Here is a 22830-nt window from a genome sequence, read left to right on the forward strand (position 1 = left end):
GTTTACATAAACAATGATATTGATATTCCCATAGAATATTATATTACAGAAACTTTGTGACAGTGACAATCATATTTTTATTCGTCAATTGCAGAATTTTCACATTTTATAACTTTATGTATTTTGCCTGCAACCACACTTTCATCGAATGTTTTTCTAGATTGGCTGTTTCCTGTGTAACATTAAATATAATTATCTTATAAAAAATTCAAGAACTAAACTAGACATTTGTAGATATATTCAATGAAGCCGGCATTTTCGAAATTTTAGTTTACATACCCGCCGACAGAGTTTTTAATAAAAAATAATTTAAAAATAAAAGAGTAAAAAATGATTTAATCTTGTCTAGGCAAAATTTACGTTGTACATGAATTCATGAATGAACCGAGTTTTTTCAGATCAATTCTTTGGGCCAATCATTAGTGTTTAGCTTTAATATATTAATTTTTTTCCGATGATATAGAGTTAACTTTCACTTTAGTTTCTGTATAATTTTATTCATACTTTCTCAAAATGACGGAGGTAAGATAAGAGAAGAATGTTCGCGTTATCAAACCAATCGATTGATTGTCTACTGTAAACTTCAAAAGGTAGGTGTTCATTTTTCGATCTAAAGAACCAGATTAAAAGGATGTTTTAGCAGTTACTTTACATGTAAGACAACAATTTACTTAATAGCATTAAAAAATTTAAATCTGATAATTTGATTTAGAAAGACGTTTAAAGATTATTTTTTGGCTATTGAGATAAATATGATTCCGTATATTTTGATGCTCCTTTTTCGATTGTAATAATCGGTCAATGGTTTCTTAAGACAATGTGTTTCTTGCAAGCTTGGCTGAACGTTTATTAAATTTGTAACAATATTTAAATTGGTGCATTGAATTATTTTAATATGCGGAGTAGATTGTTGTTGTCATTAAAACAAATCTTAAACCAAAAACACAAAAAACAAACAAACCAAGAAACAGAAGACCAAAAAATAAAAAAAAACAAATCGAAAAACTGGTAAAATGGTTTTGGTATACGATTTGTAATTTAAAATTTACTGATTACTTATTCTTATATATTCAGTTAACTACGCAATGTTATTAAAAATGCTCTGTCATTGACGCCAAGAGCTTTTTTTAAACAGGCATATCAATTATGTTCTTTTTTCTGAATGTTAAAGGGACATGGTCACGATTTAGTCCAAAAATTATTTTATCGATTTTAATGGTTACAATGCTTCCGTAAGGTATTTATTATATAAAACCAAAATTTTAATGCCATTCGTTAAGTTATGAGCGAGTTACAAAGGTTACAATCCTTTACCAAGTCAATAAATCTTTTGTTTACATTTTAAATGTTGAAATAAAAATTTCAGTTTTAACCTAAAATCAATTTGTTACGCATGTGGAAGTCCGGAACTGTCTACTTCGGCTTAAAAAAAATAAGAAGACAGACAAATCAGCTTGAAAAAGATTTTTTACTGGTATATTGAACCAATGTAAGCACAACCAGGGCACGACCCTGTTTACATGACACAAATTGTGAGCTCTTTATCTTGCCTATAACTCTACGAATGACTCTTAAATTTTATTTGATCATTAAAAGGCATTCCTAACGCAAGGTAAATAATAAAATAAGACAAACAGAATTTGACCAAAATGGTGACTATGCCCCTTTCATTGTTTTACTAAAAAAAAAAACGACATACAGTGGTTTAAGTACTCAATTTAAATGTCCTGTTTAAATATAGATTTATTTATACAGATTACATCAGGTTGTTTACCAACGCCTTGTCTCTTATCTGATAAAACACAGATTTGAACGAGAGAAAAATCTTGTTCTGGCACATCTTAATATGTTTTCCTTTATGTTATTCTTTCTTCTGAACAAAGGTATTTGGTTATTAAAACCTATTAGGACAAATCGCTTTTAATTGACTTTGTTCAGGTGCAGTGTAATTTTTATTTAAAAAATTATGCTTCTTGTTTATTCCTTGCACTTAGATGTTAATTCATGAATTTACCATTCCAGTCACCGTTACTCGATTGATAAATTTTAGAATATACACAATCTAAATGTGTGAGACTGCATGATTGTGGATTTAGATGACGGTCTTTTTTCCTCATTTTATTTCAATCGCTGACGAATTTAAATGTTAAGTGGAATAAATATTGGTGAAAAATGATTGTACAGATTTGGTCAAAAGGAATGACAACGTTTTTAGAGGTTGTCTTATATTGTTGTCACGCTTACATTGATATAGCTCTATAGAAACAGCCAGACTGAAATCTTCACGCCCCGTTTGTCGATTGGTCGTAACCTACAGCGGCTAAAACTGACAAGACTGAAATCGACACGCCCTATTTATCGATCGGTCGTAACCTACAGCGACCTAAGAAAAATCTAGGACTGCACGAAATTATCATGATGATGTTAGACTTAAAGTCTCACAGAAGACGATTTAACTGTTTCTTTTTGCTAACGTACTTGTGTACATGAACAGTTATTTAGTGAATTTTACCTACTTTTTGTAATCAATTAATTAATTAATTAAAAGATAGAGGTAAATATAAACAATAAAATGCTTTCTTTGATGATTCATGCGGGTTTTGAAGGTAGCGATCATTACAGAAAAAAGTACATAACCAATTAACGCGGGATATGTATTTTTTCTGCAATGTCGCTACCTTCCTATCCCGAATGAATCACCAAAGAAAGCATTTCATTGTTTAAATATAAACCGACCGGGCTGGAATTTACATGATCCAGTTCTTACCAGTTTATCGATCGGTCAAACCTAAGAAAAATCATGGACTGCACGAAATAATCATGATGATATCAGACTGAAACTTCTATAAAGACTTAACAATTTCTTTTTTCTAATGTACTGAAGTACCTTAAGAAAAATTGAGATACCTTAATTTACTCTTTTTAATCGGGTCATTAATTTGTTAAAAAAACGATGTTAATATAAACAAACGTTTTCTTTGACGATTCGTACGGGCTATGCCGCTGGCGATTAGGAAAAAATTACATAACTTGAGAATCGCCAATCACTGCATTTCATTGTTTAACGAGATTTCAAAGTGCAAAAAACAATACCAATCTTGCACTGACATATGAAGAATCAATAACGTTTAAAAAAAGCAATTAGTATGTACATATACGCGCATGTATAATTATTACATATCACTTCCTGTCTGTGACATCTCTTAGCTCTGACCATGCGTCATGTGAAATCTTACCGAATATGGAGACAACTTTCACACTGTCTCATACTAACTTTTCTTTGATAGTAAATAATTTTACCTTGACACCTTCAGCTAAAGAAGACTCTTCATGTTCTGAGAAGAATCCTAACCTACCGACTTTGAGATTTTAAACTTAATTTTTCTCTCTCTCTCTCTCTCTCTCTCTCTCTCTCTCTCTCTCTCTCTCTTTTTCTCTCTCTCTGCTGTACCCGGCTTTTTTAAACATAACATTTCATGTGGATTTGGTTCATTTCACTTTCATTGTTATCTATCAATACATTTTGTTAAAATATTGTTTTAACACCCTCTCATTATACGCGAAAGATACACTGTAACTAACAATCATGACTCGTGTTTTACACGGCCATTTTTACACAAAATTCTATTTTCAGTACTATTACCGTACATTTTTTTTACCGTTGATTTGCTGCTCTTTTACTGTACTTAGTTTTCAGTAGTGTTAAAACATTTTTTAATTCGTTTTTTGAAGCTAGCATGCCATTACCTCATCTTTTTAATTAATTTTAAAATCATTACCTTTTTATAAGTAGGACGAGAAACATGCATAGGCGTCTCTGATTGGTCGAAAACATTTTTTTTGCTACCTGCTTCAATAAAATGTCAACCGGATCCAATTTTCTGTACTATTTTAATTTAGCACTGTTTATAGGACAGGGAAAAACACTGTCAACAAAAAGTAAAGTTATCACTCATTAATTGTAAGCAGATGAAACTCAATTTTATAAATATAAAAGTTCCCAAGGTATAACCTTGAAAGATAAACAATTAAGCCGAGAAAAATTGACCTTGTCGTCGACTTCCTTTTTACGGAGGATTATGTCAAAGTGCTGGGTTACGTTATTTTTCTTCAATGTTTCATTAAAGTACTGCGCACATTCTATAAAGCATGTGGTTAGTGTGCACCATACACTCTGATTTTTTTTTCTTTTGATTGGGCTATCAATAAAAATATGAAACAGAAATCGTTGTCCAGTCAATAGTTTCTTGTGTGTCACGATAAAAAATAGAATATTACATTTATTTCTGAAGTCTTTCATGTTTAAATAAAATATTTTTTTTTTACAAATTCTTTTAATGTTTTCCAATTTTCTTTCAAGCATGATAAAAACGTTTGTACTGGTTTCAATGCATTACTTGTTTTTTATTGATTAGTTTCAAATCAGCAATACTTACAGAGGCGATGGAGCCAAAGGGAGAAAGCAATGGTGATATTCATTTTACGTTAACAAGAAAACGGAAAGGTATGCACCCCATTTAAAAAAAAATATTTTTGCGAAGGGAACACAACTCGTAAAATACCTGAACCTTTTCAGTATAACATATTAATACACATATTATTTAAGCATCCAAACCTGGGAAAAAAGAACAGTTTTCCGGGCGTCTCTACTTCAGGTCACCTTATCCAGATAATGTCTTTCATAATATTGCCCTTTAATATGAGGTGATTGTCTCTTTAGCCATCCACGCACAGTATATACATGTATCTATAATATAGATACATTTAGTAAAAACTGATGCCCACACGTACATCTTGCCCAATAATATATTAATATTGGCCTTTTTATATCATCCTTTGAATCTGTAACCAATGCATCCGGCCTTTATCACAACCAAAAAAAAAAAGGTTCAACACTTGTGACCTCGTGTATTATTTGCCTAATCATGCATCATAAATCCACATTTTTTATTTAAATATATTGATAATTTTGTTTGTAGAATACGATGGCGATGAACCAGATCACAAACGTAAAAAAAATGAACATAGTTTTCAAAATGTAAATGAAACTGCAGTAGTTTACAATAAAACGAAGAAGTCTGCCAAACACAAACATGAAAGGTCTACAGGAGGCTTGATATTTGGACATGACAAAGGTAACACAACTGATCGACGTGCCAAAGAATCAAGTAGCGTACACGTACAGACTGGGCATTTAGCTTACGAAACAACAAAAAGCTGTACAGCAGTTGAAACAGTTCAAGTCTTCAATTCTGCCAAACCATGTCATGCAGTTGATTCAAATGGCCCATCTTCGTCAAAGAAAGAGATGCATATTTTATACAAACGGGAGTGCTTGGAAGAATCTCCGAATAATAAAAATGATGATAATCAGTCTAGGGATGCATCACAACTAGAAGGAGTTCAGACAGAATCTAAGAGAGCTGAGTATGTTTATAGGTTACTAGGTTTTAAAGAAACTTACCATATCGGACTTGCTCCAAAAAGTTTTCACTCAAAAACAACTCTAATGGAACATGTTGAAAATGGAAGTAAAGGCGTGATATCAAGATTTATTTCCTGCTGCAAAACGTTACATGGATTACAGAAATTGGCAAGCATAACAAATGAATCAGTGCGCTGTCGCGGCGTTGTACGCATAAATATTGCAAAATTGAACCCTAAAGAAGTAAAAGTGATAGATCTGACAGATGTTAGCGTACGAGAGAAACATATTGCCCGAGACTCGATAGCCTGGGAATATGCAAACAGGTTCGAGGAAGTCATACTAGACCCTAAAACACGTGTTCCAGCAGAATGTGTCCAGAAAATAGGAACCGTAAGGTGTAGAAGCTTCACTAAGTTTAATAATGTTACTCTGTGACGTTTTTGGTTTTCGTTTGTTTTAACTATACCTTACCTGTGACAAAGAGTTTGAATCACTTCAATTTCATATTTTATGTATAGCGTATTTACTGTATACAGCGAAACTGTTTGCAAGAGTAGACGGGCGAAAATTAAATGGGGCAAAATTTACCTTGTATACTATATTTATATTTATATTTACTATATATATATATCTTTATTTTTTATCGAAAGGTCAGGAAGTTTGACTAAAAAGCATATATTTTTCAATTAGTATTAGTTTCGTCTACGTTAAATTCTCTGTTGTAAAAAATATTACAGTATGATTCATAGTTTTGCACGAAAACATTGATGTTACATGCAGACATACACAACCTAGCATTAGAAGCTCAACATACTCCATTACTTAAAATGAGTGCATTGCTTATAGTTTTACCACATTAGGAATAGTGTAACTATTATATAGTTAGTGCCTATTTGGAAGAGTAACAGTTGAAATTTACACCCAGAGAAAACCATTGTCAACCGACGCAAAGCAGACAGGAGACAGAAAACTTTAATATCTTATTTTTATGCCTTCTTCGAAGAAGGGAGGGCAAATTGCTTTGCTGCTGTCTGTCTGTCGGTCGGTCTGTCGGTCCAACAACAGTTTCCGTTCATTTTCTTCGCAGAGGATGAACATATTGAAATGAAATTTGTTATACAGGTTTATCATGATAATATGTAGGTCAAGTTAGTTCGATATTGGGTACGATCGAGCAATTTTCGACAAAGTTATGGCCCTTGGACTTAGAAAAATTCTAGTTTTTTGCGGTTTCCGCTCATTTTCTTCGCAGAGGATGAACATATTGAAATGAAATTTAGTATAAAGGTTTATCATAATAATATCTAGGTCAAGTTCGATATTGGGTACAATCGAGCAATTTTCGAATGAGTTATGGCCCTTGGACGTAGAAAAATTCTAGTTTTTTGCAGTTTCCGCTCATTTTCTTCGCAGAGGATGAACATATTGAAATGAAATTTGGTATACACTTTTATCATGATAGTATCTAGGTCAAATTCGATATTGGGTACAGTCGAGCAATTTTCGACAGAGTTGTGGCCCTTGGGCGTAGAAAAATTAAAAAACTAGTTTTTTGCAGTTTCCGCTCATTTTCTTCGCAGAGGATGAATATATTGAAATGAAATTTGGTATACAGGTTTATCATGATAATATGTAGGTCAAGTTCGATATTGCGTACGATCGAGCAATTTTCGACTGAGTTATGGCCCTTGGACGTAGAAAAATTCTAGTTTTTTGCAGTTTCTGCTCATTTTCTTCGCAGAGGGTGCACATATGGATATGGAATTTGATATACAGATTTATCAGTCTAAATAATATCTAGGTCAAGTTTGATTTTGGGTATAATAGAGACAGAGTTATGGCCCTTTAACTTAGAAAAATACCAGTTATTTGCAGTTTACGTTCATTTTCTTTGTGGATGTTTCCAAGGGAGGGGGGCATAAATGTTTCACAAACATCTCTTGTTTTTTTAAATATACTGCATTTTATAGGAGTGACATGAATTCTACGGCGAACCGTACGTGCATAGTTTATGAGCAGGTTTTAATTTGTTATTTTACCCGTTGCCAAGTAAGTTGCTAACGCTGGGGATAATAGAACGGATTATTAGCTGCGTCTAAACCAATCAGATTTCAGTATTTAACATGAAAGTATTATAATGTTTAAAAATACATGTAATGACTTCATATAATTTTCTACATGTATTTTTAATTTTTTTCACTTTTTTTTGTGTTGCACTTTTACACGTATACGGTTTATTTCGATATACTTGTACTTTCGGGGTTTTTTTTGAATGCATTTGTAGTTGGAAAGGAGACGTACCGTACGTGCATAGTTTACGTGCAGGTTTTAATTTGTTATTTTACCCGTTGCCAAGTAAGTTGCTAACACTGGGGATAATAGAACGGATTATTAGCTGCATCTAAACCAATCAGATTTCAGTATTTAACATGAAAGTATTATAATGTTTAAAAATACATGTAATGACTTCATATAATTTTCTACATGTATTTTTAATTTTTTTCACTTTTTTTTGTGTTGCACATTTACACTTATACGGTTTTTTTCGATATACTTGTACTTTCGGTTCTTTTTGAATGCATTTGTAGTTGGAAAGGAGAAGGAAGAATGAATATATAAATATAATGAAAACATACGGCTGGACCGGGAATCAAACCCGGGACCCCTGCAACTCTAGTCAGGAGCTCTACCACTAAGCTACCCAGGCCGATATCCACGATCCATATAGCCCAAACTACTACACATTCTAGCAAGTTAACTGATTTATTAGTCGTTATGTGACCTATTGCATTCATATATATGTTTTATCTAATAAAATTTGTACATATATTAACGTTATTGAAATATTGCATATTGTGTAGCAATTACTAAATCTCTCTCTCTCTCTCCTCTCTCTCTCTCTCTCTCTCTCATGCTTTAAATGTCGACAAAGCGCCAGAGAGCGACCAAATTTTGTAAGCAGCTATAAACAAAAATATGTATGTCTATTAGAAAAAAAAATCAATAGTTGCTCCCATTTAATTTTGCAACAAGCGTTATATATTCAATTCCCATTTCTTCAACGCGCAGCAAACTAGTTCATGGAAATTCACGCGCATTGTATGTGTCCAAAATGCATAGTCTTGTTTTTAAAACACGTTATTAATAAAAAAAATTAAAAAGATAGACAATTCTCTCGAAATTAAAAAAAAAAGAAACAAAATGCCAACACTTTTGACAAAACCTGACTCTTTGTGTAACTTTGGTATAGCGGAAACTTCTACTTCTTCGACGCTGTTTGGTTTTTGTTTACTTTTGAAGTTGTGCTATTTCGCCTGCCTACAGCCAGGACTCTGCTTTCAGCAAAGCCCGGCTAAAAATATTTTTTTTCACTTTTGCTCTATGTATTAAGATACGTATAAAATAGGATTAACTGACTCTTTGTTGGACATATATAGATGGCAGAAACCATCATTAGGTAAACTTGCTACCAATTATTGACATTAAGATATATATGTAACGTAAAGGTTCCTTGTAATAACTACAGACCTTACATTTGCGCATGCATATAACTCCTTTTGCCAGGAAAGCTCCATTGGGTTGGAGTAGTTTTATTTGTTGAATTAATATAAATAGTGTTTAAATTCTTTATTGATACTCAGGTAGTTTATATATCCTTAATATATACACCTCTAAATCAATATTTGGTGAATTTTTCAGTGAAATGATATCGTTAAGTTTAAACATTACAACTTAACTAGTATGCATGTGAAGTTCATTTATATGTTGGTGTAGAGAATGCTTGAGGCAGAGAAGGCCAAGGATAAATTGCTGAAGAAACATCATAGCTTTTCTTGATGGTAAATAAATACAGCCTGCCACCTACATTTTACGGAGACTATTTGTACTGAGCAGATAACCACCTACAGAAATTTTGAACTTGGATAACAACTTTCTCTGTCTGTTTGTCTGTCTTTCTCTCTCTCTCCTATTAAATATGAATATCATATATTGTATAATATATTGGTACAGAACTCTCTCTCTTTTGTCATTCCAATTCAATCTACAATACTTGCATTCTCATGTAAATGCTCAAACTGATGTAGATTCAATGAATGTCGAAAGTGGGAAGCTAAGAAGGCACGTAAAGAAATACAGGAAACACTTGAGAAGTGTTAGGTTTAATGTAGACAAAATGAAAGACGATGGTTAGATTCTTTACAGAGTTGTCGTCATATGCAGTATTACTGTGGCGGTTCAAGTAAACCATTTAAATTAAATTTTCTATTTTATCTCTGTGAATATTGTATTGAATGCTTTAACGGAGGGAGGGAACGTATAATGGGGGAAAATGTACCAAGACTGCGTGTCAGTAGATGTTTTGAAATTTTTGTTACAGCTTTTTGCAGCTGATAAACCGGATTGCAAAAAAGTTCATCATGAGAGGACAAGAACGAATCATAGCTCTTAATTAAGTCAAGAGTTTTCAGTCTTGGCAATATTAAGACTGATATTATTTAATCAGGAAACTGCCAATAGGGTTAAAGTCTCCATTGAAACGTAGTTAACGTATTTTACAACATGGATCTGTCTTTTGCTTTTGATTCCTTGTCCATCTACAGAATTTGTAGATCCCACGTACATCGTTCTGGTAGTCTTCAAGAAAAAACTATTCCCCGATCAGAATTATAATTGATTGTCCTCAAAGTTTTGTCTAAATATCAAGCAATTAAGTGTGTTAAAATGTAACAAATTTTAATGACAAGCACTATAAAATTTCAAGTTCCCTGTTGGAATAACTCCATCTGTTTTATATTTAGAAATTGTTACAGAACATTTTGCTTATTTAAGTTAATAATAAACAATGTGAAACTACAGGAAAAAATATCTTTGATAACTGCTGTAGAAATTAGACATATTTATTTTTTTGGAGATAATTTCGAAACAATAAACTTCCTCTCAAACTACCTAAGTAGCATGATTAACTGTCCGTTCTCATAATCTGGTCAAAGCGTAATGACAATGACCTGATATATAGCTTTGACACGGTAAAAAGGTGACACTTTGAGTTAAAGGATATTCATACTGACACCTGTACTTCATTAAAAAGGTTTAACCGATATATCTGTTTGGTAAATTCACTGATGAAATTGTGTCTTTTAAAAAAGACACTGATTTAGTAAATGTATGTACATAACTAATCATTCGAGATGAGATTTAAAAACATTGAATAAAATTGGTCTAAAATGAGACCGATTTTCGCTTTAGTTTCTGTGAAACCACTGTAGATTAAATAAAGAGATAACTGATAACGCATATGTAATCAAAATGTCAAGCTTTCATTAGAGGTCAAGTTCTACAAGTTTTACTTACACCGCCACACAAAACAGTTATAGTACTTATGATTTTAATATGTCCTAAGAAAGATAAAAAAGCATGGCAAGCAGGTGGTATTTGTTGTTCGTTTCAAATGTATAACCAGCTTAAAGGGAAGTCATTAACATGGCTGACATGAATTCATAAGTGCATATCATTTCTTTTTTATTTCTGACTACGACCATAATAGTTGTTTTTCATTCTTACGCTCATCGCTAAACACCCAATATTAAGGCCGAGGGCACTATTAATGTGCTTCAACGAGTTCAGGTATTTCATTCATCCAAAAACTTTGAAATAGACGGATCAAAACACAGTGAAATCCAGGCATATATATTTTTTAACTTGTCGTTATAGAACATTGTAATTAGTGTGTACGTGAACTGCAATCCCATCTGTTTTGCTCAAACCACAATGAGTTGATAAATCATGTTAATATATTTCTAATTAAGTATATCTTTCTTTCATACATCCAATTTAGAAAAAGCTTTCAAATGTTTCTTGAGAATACTTAAACTGTCCAAATATGTACAACAAGCTGACTCAACGTGAAAGCAAGTTAACTGTATAGTAAACTATTAACACCTTTAAAAAAATGTCACATACTGTGGTTTCATTTATATTCAAGGGTATCAATTTTCGTACATAAAGTGAAAATCACAGTTTCAAGGATACGTAAATTCGTGGCCAATGACCCAATCAATACAAAATATTAATAGAAATTGCACTTCAATGAACACTTAATTCCGTGGATCAACTTAATAACGAAATACACGAAAATTGGTATTCAACGAATATTGATGAAACCACAGTATTCTGTACACTCTGTGCTAAAAAATATAATTATTCGAGAGTGGATAAAACAGCATAAGCATTGTTGGTAATACAATTTACTCTCACTTTAGTTTCTCATACAAATACGATATATTTAACTGAAAACCGATATATTGGAATCAGCTTTGATTTAATTATAAAAGTGTGCAAATAGATTATATATTTAAAAAAAAATACGGTTCTTGATCTTCGATACACATTAAAAAAATTGAAGTTAGTGTATTGGAGGAGTTTATTATACTATTCATACAATTTATTGCAAAACCTGAACTGTCAATTTGTTAGACACTAAAGTTTATGTTTATTGAATGAATAAGTCCAGAATTACAATATTCAAAATATTTTTCTGAAAGCGATTCTTTGAAAAGCAAATGTTAGCTTGAGAGTCGGTTATTTAGAAAAACATTGTACTGTTGGAACATTGATTTAGTTGAAATAGGAATGTGGCTTTTCATTGAATTCAATTACTCACAATCAATAAATCTGTTTAAAAAATAACGTGTAATGATTTTCAGAAAATGTTCTTTTTAAATATCTGTGATTGCACAACCGGGTGATTATTTGACGAGCATTTTCCTATCGCTGGCGAGCCACAGTGGTGAGATTAGTGAATATCGTTAAGAAGAGATTGTACAGAAAATTGGCAAACAGACGTTGAATGCTACGTGTATCAAAAACCAAATTTTTGAACAAAGAACTGATGAAGAACGTTTGACAGCGAGCAGACTGTTAATTGTTTCTACTTTATGGACATATAAAATTGTGATTCCAAATTATGATGGACAATTTATCCATTTGAAGGTAAGCAATGTTAATACTTTATTTTTTAGATTTTGTTTCTTGTGAAAACCCAAACCAATTAAGCCTGAATAATTTTTTTTACAAGTTTTGGACCAAAATATTTTTTTATTTTCTATGTTAACTTCACAAATGCTTTCATCGATATATTTCATGTTGGTTATAAAAAAAGGGGAACAAGTTGTTTAAATTCAATATCCATGAATTGATATAAATGGTTTTATCATGTTTTGCTCTCAGTTGAAATAACATTTAATTTTCCTACCACTTCTCGTTAAAATGCTCAAATTCAATTCAATTCTTGTAAATACATCGTATGTTCTACAATCGAAGTTTTACGAACAAATATTCATTTTTATCGCTTAAGAATGTTTTATTGATATTAACTAAAATTCTGAATTAAATGGCAAGAGAAATGGAAACAATTTATTCAATTCCTTCACTAAGAAATCAGAAATTAAATACAAACATTACATAAAATGTTACCAATGGAATTAAATCAATAAAATACTTTTATATCTTTTAGAACATGATGAAAACCAATTCTGCGACAGTATTCATAATAATTCAATCAATACCTATTGGAGATTACTCTATCAGGACGGGGCATTTCAAGTAATAATGCATTTAATTAATATTGCAGGAGTAATATTGACGTAAAATTTAAAAAAAAAACCTCGTTGCGACGTTTCTTTGTTTTGATCAATAAAGCTAGAATATTTAATCATTCAGACATATTGATTTCGGTATTTCAAAAGCACACTTAAATAGCCTTTTATTGCATTTAAACGCATAATATTGAACGCAGTTTCTGTTGTCTTCAGACACGAAAATCAGAGATCAAGAATATTTGCGTACGTACACTTAACTGAATTTTTACTGTTTTATTTTCTGATATTGTAATCAAAACTATCATACTTGTAAAAAATGTAATTTACATAATGGAGGCTTTTTATTCATCTTGGTAAAGAATAAGTATTTCAGACCTTGTTCTCTAAAACTATTTTTAAAAATTAGTCCTAGCTTTTTTGGTAAACATTAGTAAAATGGTTACGTACGGTGAAATCAGAGTGATTATCATCGTTTCAAGACTAGAATAATTTTCATTTTAGGAAACGCAATGGAGCAGGGGTCTGTTACTAACGAAAACTTGTCTAGAAGAAAGCGGAAAGGTTTGTATCAAAGTCGAATTTAAAATTGACTAGAATTTTAAAGCGCAAACATACCCATACATATATATCATCTATTCTTAATACATGTAGATGTAGACTTTTTGCGAATAAAGTACGAAATGTTTCCACTAGAGATTCTGTTTGACATTAGTTTTGATGGAAGAACTTTCCAGAGATTTTCCATGAACGCGGATTGACTAATTAGTGTCATTGCAGTAGGGCGAGTTTATTATGCATCAGGCAGATACCTGGATCGGCGACTTCAGTTGTCATTAACATAACAAAAAAGTATTGTCATCGCGTTTTTATATCATATACCTTTTTGTAGTTTTATATATTCAATTTATCAGGCATAAACAGATTGTGTTAACAACTCTTCTGTTCACTAATATGAACTCTTGTTGGATAAACGATGCATATATATATATCACGATAAAATTAACTCGTAATAACGAGATAATTAACTCGAAATAACAAGATCTTTTGTCATAAAACGAGATAATTAGCTCGTTATAACGAGATCTTTTCTCGTAAATACGAGATAATAACATCGTAATAACGAGATAATTAACTCGTAATAACGAGATAATTAACTCGTAATAACGAGATATCTTCTCGTTATAATGAAATAAATAACTCGTAATAACAAAAATTTTTCTCAGAATTACGAGATAATTTTTTATATGGCCCTATTCGTCCTTCGTATGTAACTGTGGCACCCTCAACAAAAAATATACTATTATCGAATTATAACAGTAAGAATGTAAATTTCATTGAGGGTAATGCATGACTATCGACACATTTATTTAAAATTCATCTGCTGCAAAGATACAAACAAAGGAAATTTTTATCAGGCCTCTGCAAACCGTGTGAAAATTTGATAAAGTATTTTGTACCATAGCCTGGCGAATTTTCTGGTGTTAAGAGTGTTGGTTATATGTACATTCCCTACATTGATTAGTCCTCTACCGGTTTTCACCGGAGGGGACTATAGCTTTCCTTTGCTTCCGTCAGTACGTCTGTCCGTCCGTCCGTCCGTCCGTCTGTCTGTCCCATTTCAGTTTTCCACACTTTTTTTCTTTATGCGTTTGAGGAATACTATGATTTGCTGAACAGCTTTTGAATGTGAAACTACAGATCAAGTTTACACTTTTGTAGCGTCTGGTCGACATATTTTCGAGAAAAATATTTGTTTTATGTTCAAATTTTTTAATGTTCGGGTTCGATATTTTGCATAATTGTGCATTGTTTTCACAATTTCCATAAACCGGTAGGGGACGTGTATTGCTTATGCAATACTCTCATAATGCTTGTTTTTTAAACTCTGCCCACTATCTCGAGTAAAACAACATCAACAAAGTTGTTTTAGCGCGTTCATAATACTCCACAGTAAGAGCTTCCTCCAGATCAAAATTGCCAAATCTCAACACGGATAAATGACTCGACTAACCTAGTTCGTCGAATAAATCTCATATTTAGCTTGAGACGAAACAATATAGGCAATGGCTTTGTCAGAAAGACTCTATTTTAATATTCCTCTCCATGTGTTCGGCCAAGTAGAAAAAGTTGTGTTTAATAAAATATCTTGTTAAAAGGTTTTATAGAATGTTAATCGCGTGATAAGAAAACGTTTGAATAGAAAACTTGTTTTGTGGACACAGTGAATAGCGGTAGCCAATCGAATTGGACATTAACCATTTACGGTTTTGCGACATGCATTTCTCAAATATATTTTTTTGCTTATTGATTGATTTTGTTCAAAATATATATGTACATGTTTTTACAGCCACTTTTAAAAAACATACATTGGTATAGAGTATCAAAGAAGATTAAAAAAATAATTCAATTGTTTAAACAGAAGCATTGCACAATCAAGGGTTCGTACATAAGAAATTGTGTTAATAAGTTTAATTCTTTGAAGCAAATATCGATACTATAAGTCGGGAAATGAAAAAATATGAAATAAGAATATAACAATGAGAAGTTGATCTATTCATTAGGGCTATGCATTTTTTTTTAAAATGAAGAATATTTAATCTTTGCGGGGATAGAAAGTCATTTTGGAAATTCACGTAGTAGAATATACATATATAAAAACTAACGCATTGGCACTGTATTGTTGAGAGGCAAGTGTACTCCCGATATTAGTATAATAATAAGATATAATGAATAATTGTAAATTAAGGTTCAAGTAACTTACCCCGTATAATATTGTTGATTATGTGCAGATACCAACAATATTATTTGGGGTAACTATTACAAAGTGTATATATATGTACTCATATTTCTTATGTTATCTGTTGCAAATCTTTGCATTATGTTCATTGTGTGTGATTTGAGTCCAATTACTATTTCTTTAACAATGTCGTTAGATTTACGTCTTTCCTAATGCATCTATTTAAGGCTCTGATGAAGGGTTTGAAGAACCTAAAAGGAAACATTTGAAGATGTGCCCTAATATAAGATGTATAGAAGCAGTCTCTGAAAATAAAACTGAACATGTTGTCATACCAAAGGAGAGCATTGAAGCGAAGCAATGTATTCAAAACAGCACTTTAAAGGATAAAGATGCTGAGGGATCTGACCAACATGATTCAGTTCACCAAAAATCGGAGATGAAAAATGTCCAGACTGGAAATTTTTCAGGTGAAACAACAGAATGTTTAGGAAAATCTTTACCTGTACGACTCTTAAGTTTCGCAAAAACAGCTACAACAGATGATTTGCCTTCTCCAAAGAAGGATAATTGTATTTCATCCGTACAAAATACCGAGACAGAAGCTAATATATGTCAGAATGAGGATGAACTTTCTAGAGATACTACAGAATTAAAAGGAGATCCCAAAGACGTTAAAGAGAAAAAAGACGAGTACTTGTATAGGTTACTACGTTTTGATGAGAACATTCGCCGTGGTCTTTACCCAAAAGATATCCGCTCAAAAACAAGTCTTAAAAAGCATATTGAGAGGGGAAGCAGGGGCATAAAATCACGATTTATTTCCTGTTGCAAAACGATACGCGGGTTGGAGAAATTGGCAAGTCACACAAATGAATTTCATCGCGTTCGTTTTGTTGTGCGCATTAACATAACGCAGCTTGACCATAGAAACGTCAATGTAATAGATCTGACTGATGAAAGCGTACGACTGAAATATTTTAAAAGTAGTCAAAGGGCCCGGAGACTTGTGAGCGATTTTGATGAAGTCATTCTAGAGCCAAAAAGATACATTCCTAGATACTGTATTGAAAAAATAGGAACCGTTAAGGATAAAAGTTTTACAAAATACCGAAACATTATTCTGTGACTTTTATTAACGATTTCGTTTCTTTTCACCATAAATGTATAGCATAAAATAGAATTTTAGAGTCACCTAAATCCCTATTAGACATGTATGTGAAGCTTATTCAGGACTGCTGAAATTCTGTTGCAATGTTTACTTTGTTTATTGTTTTTCCCCCCATTTCTTCACATGAATTTGCACTTATTACTTAAATAGAAAATACATATTCTTTGAAAAATGAATTTAAGTTCACGTTAAATCATTTACTCCAATCAGGAATTTTGTCTCGTGCGAGGGAATTACTTTTGTTAATTAGGAAGACGACTCCACACATAAGACTGTTTTAATGCAGTAAAGTTGGAACCGGTAGTATTACTTAGTGGCCACATTTCATGTAAAAAAATAAAATGGAGGCTCTAAGCTGAATGAATGTCATGTTTCTAGACCTTATAGTACCATACATTAAATAAAAGCATTGAGATAATAACAACAATGTGCCAAAATAAAGGACAGTGATATCGAAACATTTGTTTGAAAAATAAGATTTCAAATAATGAGTTTTGGCTATCATGGAAAGGTCACATCGACGTATTTAAGTATATGTTTACTTGAATTGTTATACAGAATGACGCTCTGTGATTTAGTCAAATAAAAGCTGATTGAAAGATAACTGGAGGCTGACTGAATCGCATAGTTTTGCCATTTAGTAACCTTTCCAGATCTTTCAGTAAACATTTAATTGAAAAAATGGCAAACATTTTCTCCTTACAATCATCAAATTTGTTGTATATTCTTTTTCAAACTCTGCTAATTATTGCTGATAAATATATATTAATGAGCGTCAATAGTATTTTTGGCATACACTAAATGAAGTGACAAAATAGGAATGTCTTGGTAGAAAAGACATTCCTTTGTTGCCAATTTAATAGGTGACAAACATATTATTGGCATGTATGGTAATTTGATTTTAAAAGTATGTTTTCATACCAAAAGCACAAAAAGGCTTACATAATATCAAGTTAAGTAGAACTGTCGGAATATAGAACAAACTGTATTGATGCTGTTACCAATACGTACATATCTAATCACCTGAGATTAGATAAACAGGCAAAATAAACATTGCTCTTAGTTGAAATGAATCTTACTTTCACTTAAGTTTCAGTGAAATTGCTTTATATTATATTGATTTCCGCATAGTTCGTCAATTCTGTCAGCATAGGTCTTGCAATGCAAACTATGCTTACAACTCCTTCAGCGCCGGATAAAAAGTTCTAATACACGTGACTGTAGTATGTCGTATGATCAAAACAAAAGCTTAAATAGTGGGCATTAAAGGACAATGACTCTAGGAAAGGTTATTGCTGTTAAGTATAAAAAAACAATGGGCACTGCTTGTATATAACTTCAAAACAGCTGTCGAATAAGCAACCATCTGATCAGATTTCATTTTCTACTTACGCAAAAAAATTCTCTTGGTAACAAACCAAAAAAAAAAGGTATGAAAAATTATCCATGGAGAGAATAATAGTAAACGATGTCCCATTCTTAATCATATAGTTAAGGGAATGACTTACTCATCATAGTTGATTAAGTCATAATAATTTGATTTTAATAACGGAAGTTTTAATATACGACGAATTAAAAAAACGGCTTTCCTATATCAAATTGACACTGATTCTGTTCTCCTTGTGTTGACATCTAATCACCAATATTAGATAACGCAATATTTAATACTGCTTTTATCGAATTAAAGTTTACTTTCGCTTTGTTTTCTATTCTAGTGATAACAGTGATAACAAATAGCATATAGTCCGTCCATCTATTTCAATTACATTAAAAAGGTATGTTAATGAATCATTTGATTTAATATTTTCATTTTTTATTTTTTAATGTTAGTTTAAGATATATCAAGTGTGTTAAATTGATGAAATGCCGTAAAACATTCAATTATTGAACGGTTTAGGTTGTCACAGGTATGGACCCACGTATTCGTCATTGTTTGTGTTGTTTTCTAGGACTGTTAAATTACCTTTTATTTGGTATATTGTGTAAATATAAACCAATGGGCGCTTATTTTGATATACTTTTTATCGTTTTAAAGATTCTTTGATATGTCATTTTCTAGATTTACAAGTTCACATAAAGAATCTAGTTGTTGTTTATCACTTGTTGATGCTATGCTTAAGTCAAATCTACCAACGTATTCCACATAATTTATAATATAAGAATTTAAATTCTAAAATAAACTCTTCTGAAAATTTAGTTCATTTTTATTTATATAAACGTATAAAACTTGTTCTCCATTAGCATATACTCCAAAAAACATATTTTGATGATTTTTCAAAGAAAGCCATTTTATATAACAAAAGATGTGAGTTAAGTATACATCGTTTTCAGTTGTAAACGTGGTTAAATCTCTGACATGTAAATGACTTTAAAAATATCAATAAATTAGAGAAAAAAAACAGTAAATTCTTTTCTTAAGCTTTAAACAGAAAAAAATGAATTGCAAATTTTTCCTTTTTTAATAAAAAAATTAAGAAAAATCAAAATTATAACAAACAACGTTTCATTCTTTTTTACTGAAGATTATTAATGTTGGTTTGGCATAACGTTTTCAAGATAAGACACACAATTTGAAATGCATTTAGATTATATTGACGATTTAATTTTTTTAAAAGGCGTTACGGCATCACTCTGTTCTTTGATTCGATTAAAAGTATTACCTTATAGTTACTTAACCGATTCTATCAGTAACTTGGTTTTCATAACTTCCTGATGGGTATTTTTTTCGGACACGTGACTCTTAATTGACTGTATATATAGAACTATAAATTTATGTATTTTGATAAAGTTCAACCTATAAACAAATATTCATATTGGTTTATTTTATTACTTTTTTAATATTTGTCATTGGATTTTTTTTTCATTTTGAAACTTTTTTGTAATAATAGGTTATTTTGTTATTTACTATGGAATCAAAATATGCCAAATCTTAAATTTTGCCCCAAAGCTCATGACAAAAATCCTGTTATATCATTCGACTTAAACGGGAAAAATAGAGAAATTTTGGTTTTTAATGCATATATATTGCATGCTATTCATATGATAATACAGGTTCTAAGCTTTTATGAAAACGATGGAGCAGAAAAGAGAAGTAAAAGCAGGAAATCCTAAGAGAAAATTAGCAAAAAAGCGAAAAGGTAGGTTAAGAAATTATGTTTTGTACGACATACTATACACTGTACATTTAACAGCATTTTATGTATACAAAACGAAATATATTAACGAAACGGTCAAGTCTATTTCTAACAGAAAGAGGGTTTTTAGGATCAATTATAACTTATTTCACTTATAAATTATTTTGCAGAACCTTTATTTGGAAACTGAAAGGTGGCGTAATAATAGTTCTTTGAATTCTCAATGCAGCTAATAATGAATAACGAAATTGTGAGTCTTCAGCTTAAGACATGTTGCTTATCACAAACCTATCAGAGCAGTAATACAGAAACAAATCTTAATTCATAATATAAATTTATGTTTACAGGTCGCATGTTTAACACGTTCCGTCATTGTATGGTGTTATTGTTGATTATTTGTTTTTGGAAGTAAGAAGTTTAAATACGTCTTTTTCAGTATCAGGTGACAAAGCTGATGCACCTAACATACCGTTCAAAAAGCTACGGACAAGTTCTCCAGATGTACATGACAGTGGAAAACAAAACAAAACAGAAACAAATAAAATAGAGACGGTTTCTGAAAATACAAAAGCAGGCTCTTTTACAGAAGAAAGCATTAAAGTTGGTAAATCTATTCAAAACATTACATGTACAAATATTTCTAAATCTCCTGAATATGAACACCAGTCTCTTTCTGTTTACAAAAAAGACCTTGACATACCCTACGATTCAGAGAGAGAACAAATTGTATTAGATGATAGATCCATTGATCAGAATTTTGAAACCACAGAATCAGACCCGAAAAAAAGTTTCAAAAATTGTGAAAGTAAAAAGGATGAATACGTGTATAGGCTACTACGAGCTACCGAATCTTACAATCAAGGTCTTCGTCCCAAGCACATTTCTTCCAAAATAACTCTAGAAGAACACGTTGAAAACGGTAGCAAGGGAAACCGTTCTCGGTTCATTTCATGCAGTGAAACTATGGATGGTTTGCATCGATTGATTCGTCTCACAAACAATTACTGGCGCGTACGTGAAGTGGTGCGCATTAATTTGACGAAATTGAAAGATTTTAAAGACGTCACAATTATCAACTTGAATGACAAAGACGTAAGAGAAGAACACATTGACCGTCACTCTGAGGCATGGGGGTACGCCCATAAATTCGAGGAAGTCGTGCTGGCTCCAAAGTCACACATCCCAGCAGAATGCCTCGAAAGAATTGGAATTGTGAAAGACAAACAATTTATTAAAGAAGAACACATAAATCTTTAAATGTTCATTTGGTATTTCCTCATATTGTATATTTCTGCATTTTTATTGTAAATTGCGTATAATTAACCGTATATAAAGTTTTTACAAGGAGATTTCAGGATAAGTTTGATTTTTAAACCAATCCCTCAGATTTGTATAAACAACCGGACATTAAAAATTAGGAAGACTTAGAATAATGCAACTTGCATTAAATATAATTAGAATATGATAGAATGGTACATTTCAAATAAAATTCACGAATATTCATATTCAAGCGTGTTTTTTTAAAGATAACATACACAGACAAACCATTTGATATTTGTATATGTTGAATCAAAGGCACATTTTAAAAAATATATATTTATTATTCAAACCTATATAATACTTACTTTCAGTTTTCTTTCTTTAAAATATAATGTGTAGTCTCGCATTCTTCTTGCATCATCAAAACTTGGCAGATCAAATTTTGTTTTGATCTTAAATTAATAGGGTTGTTGTAGCAGTTTGAAGGGGAAGTTAAATTTATGACCCACTCCCCCTCGTCAGAGGCCATCATCTTTTGGCACAAACTGTAAAAATAAAATAATCATCATTTTTGATACTCAAAATTCAGCAGAGAATGTATGAGCATGGTTATAATAAGTGTGAATGCTTTTACCAAAGTTGTGAAAGTCATGGTCCCTGTGTAAAATTGTTCATGTCAAAGGGCGGGGCAAAATTTTTAAAACTGTATTGAGTTTTCGAAAATCTTTAATGCGACCTACATGTATATGTTTTTGGGAAAACCTAAATGCTTCATTATGTTTTCCATGAGGCCCTCTGCTCATATTGTGAAATTCGTGGTACCTTAGGACCTTGGTTTGGGGCCAATATTGCTCTTTTAAAAAATAGATAAAGATTTACAATATTTTCTCTTGTGCTTTCAGACTAGGGAAATATAAAAGGCATTTGTTATTATGTCCATTGTGTTCTATTTTAAAATGTGGATTAAAATTTTAAAATACTTTCTTATGTGTTTTCCCAGACAAGGGATATAAACTAAATTAAAGATGCATTTTATGTTTGTGACTGAGTAATTTTACAGCTAATAATGCTGCAGTAGTTGCCAAAGAATGATTCCGTCCATTTTCTCTAACAGATATTTCATAACTAGCAATTGAATAAAAACGATGGGTGATCAATAAATTAACCATCAGATATACCTTAAATTTTATATGGATTAGTAAGGAAAAAAATCCATATATTTTACTTCTAGATTTTTTTGTATTTTACTTTTATATAGCTTTTATATAGAGCTCCTTTTCTGTAGGAAACCAATACAGTCTGAAAATTAATCCAATTATCGAATCATCTTAACGATAGCAGATACACATTTTAACTCTGTACTGCCAATGATGCAGAGTGTAAAACTTTTAACATATTACATTTTTAAAAAACTAGACCGGTTTGGCCTCAAATGTAAATGTTTTATTTCTGAGAGCTCTATGATATTTTCTCAATTAAACATTTGGACAGCGTGTTCACTG

General features: G+C 31.6%; 2 protein-coding genes across 3 annotated transcripts; both read left to right on the forward strand.

Moving 5' to 3' along the window:
* Positions 1-472: 472 nt before the first annotated feature.
* LOC117687605 (uncharacterized) lies at positions 473-8270 on the forward strand. Its single transcript, XM_066065077.1, has 3 exons — positions 473-590; positions 4416-4504; positions 4980-8270. The coding sequence occupies exons 2-3, from the start codon at positions 4444-4446 to the stop codon at positions 5861-5863; spliced, it is 945 nt and encodes a 314-aa protein (XP_065921149.1). The 5' UTR covers positions 473-590; positions 4416-4443; the 3' UTR covers positions 5864-8270.
* A 3395-nt stretch (positions 8271-11665) lies between these two features.
* On the forward strand, positions 11666-21573 carry LOC105320137 (uncharacterized). Of its 2 annotated transcripts, XR_010707358.1 has the most exons (6): positions 11666-12418; positions 13240-13269; positions 13528-13587; positions 18650-18709; positions 19986-20071; positions 20505-21573. XR_010707358.1 is itself a non-coding variant. In XM_066065155.1 (4 exons), exons 3-4 carry the CDS (start codon positions 13536-13538, stop codon positions 16890-16892), a joined length of 954 nt encoding a protein of 317 aa, XP_065921227.1. In that variant the 5' UTR covers positions 11666-12418; positions 13240-13269; positions 13528-13535; the 3' UTR covers positions 16893-18634. The 2 variants fall into 2 exon arrangements, 1 of the variants encoding a protein (XP_065921227.1); XM_066065155.1 differs by lacking the exons at positions 18650-18709; positions 19986-20071; positions 20505-21573 and adding an exon at positions 15991-18634.
* Positions 21574-22830: the final 1257 nt, after the last annotated feature.

The sequence above is a fragment of the Magallana gigas genome, chromosome 1 (genome assembly GCF_963853765.1).
Source record: "Magallana gigas chromosome 1, xbMagGiga1.1, whole genome shotgun sequence".
In the NCBI taxonomy this organism is placed as follows: Eukaryota; Metazoa; Mollusca; class Bivalvia; order Ostreida; family Ostreidae; genus Magallana; species Magallana gigas.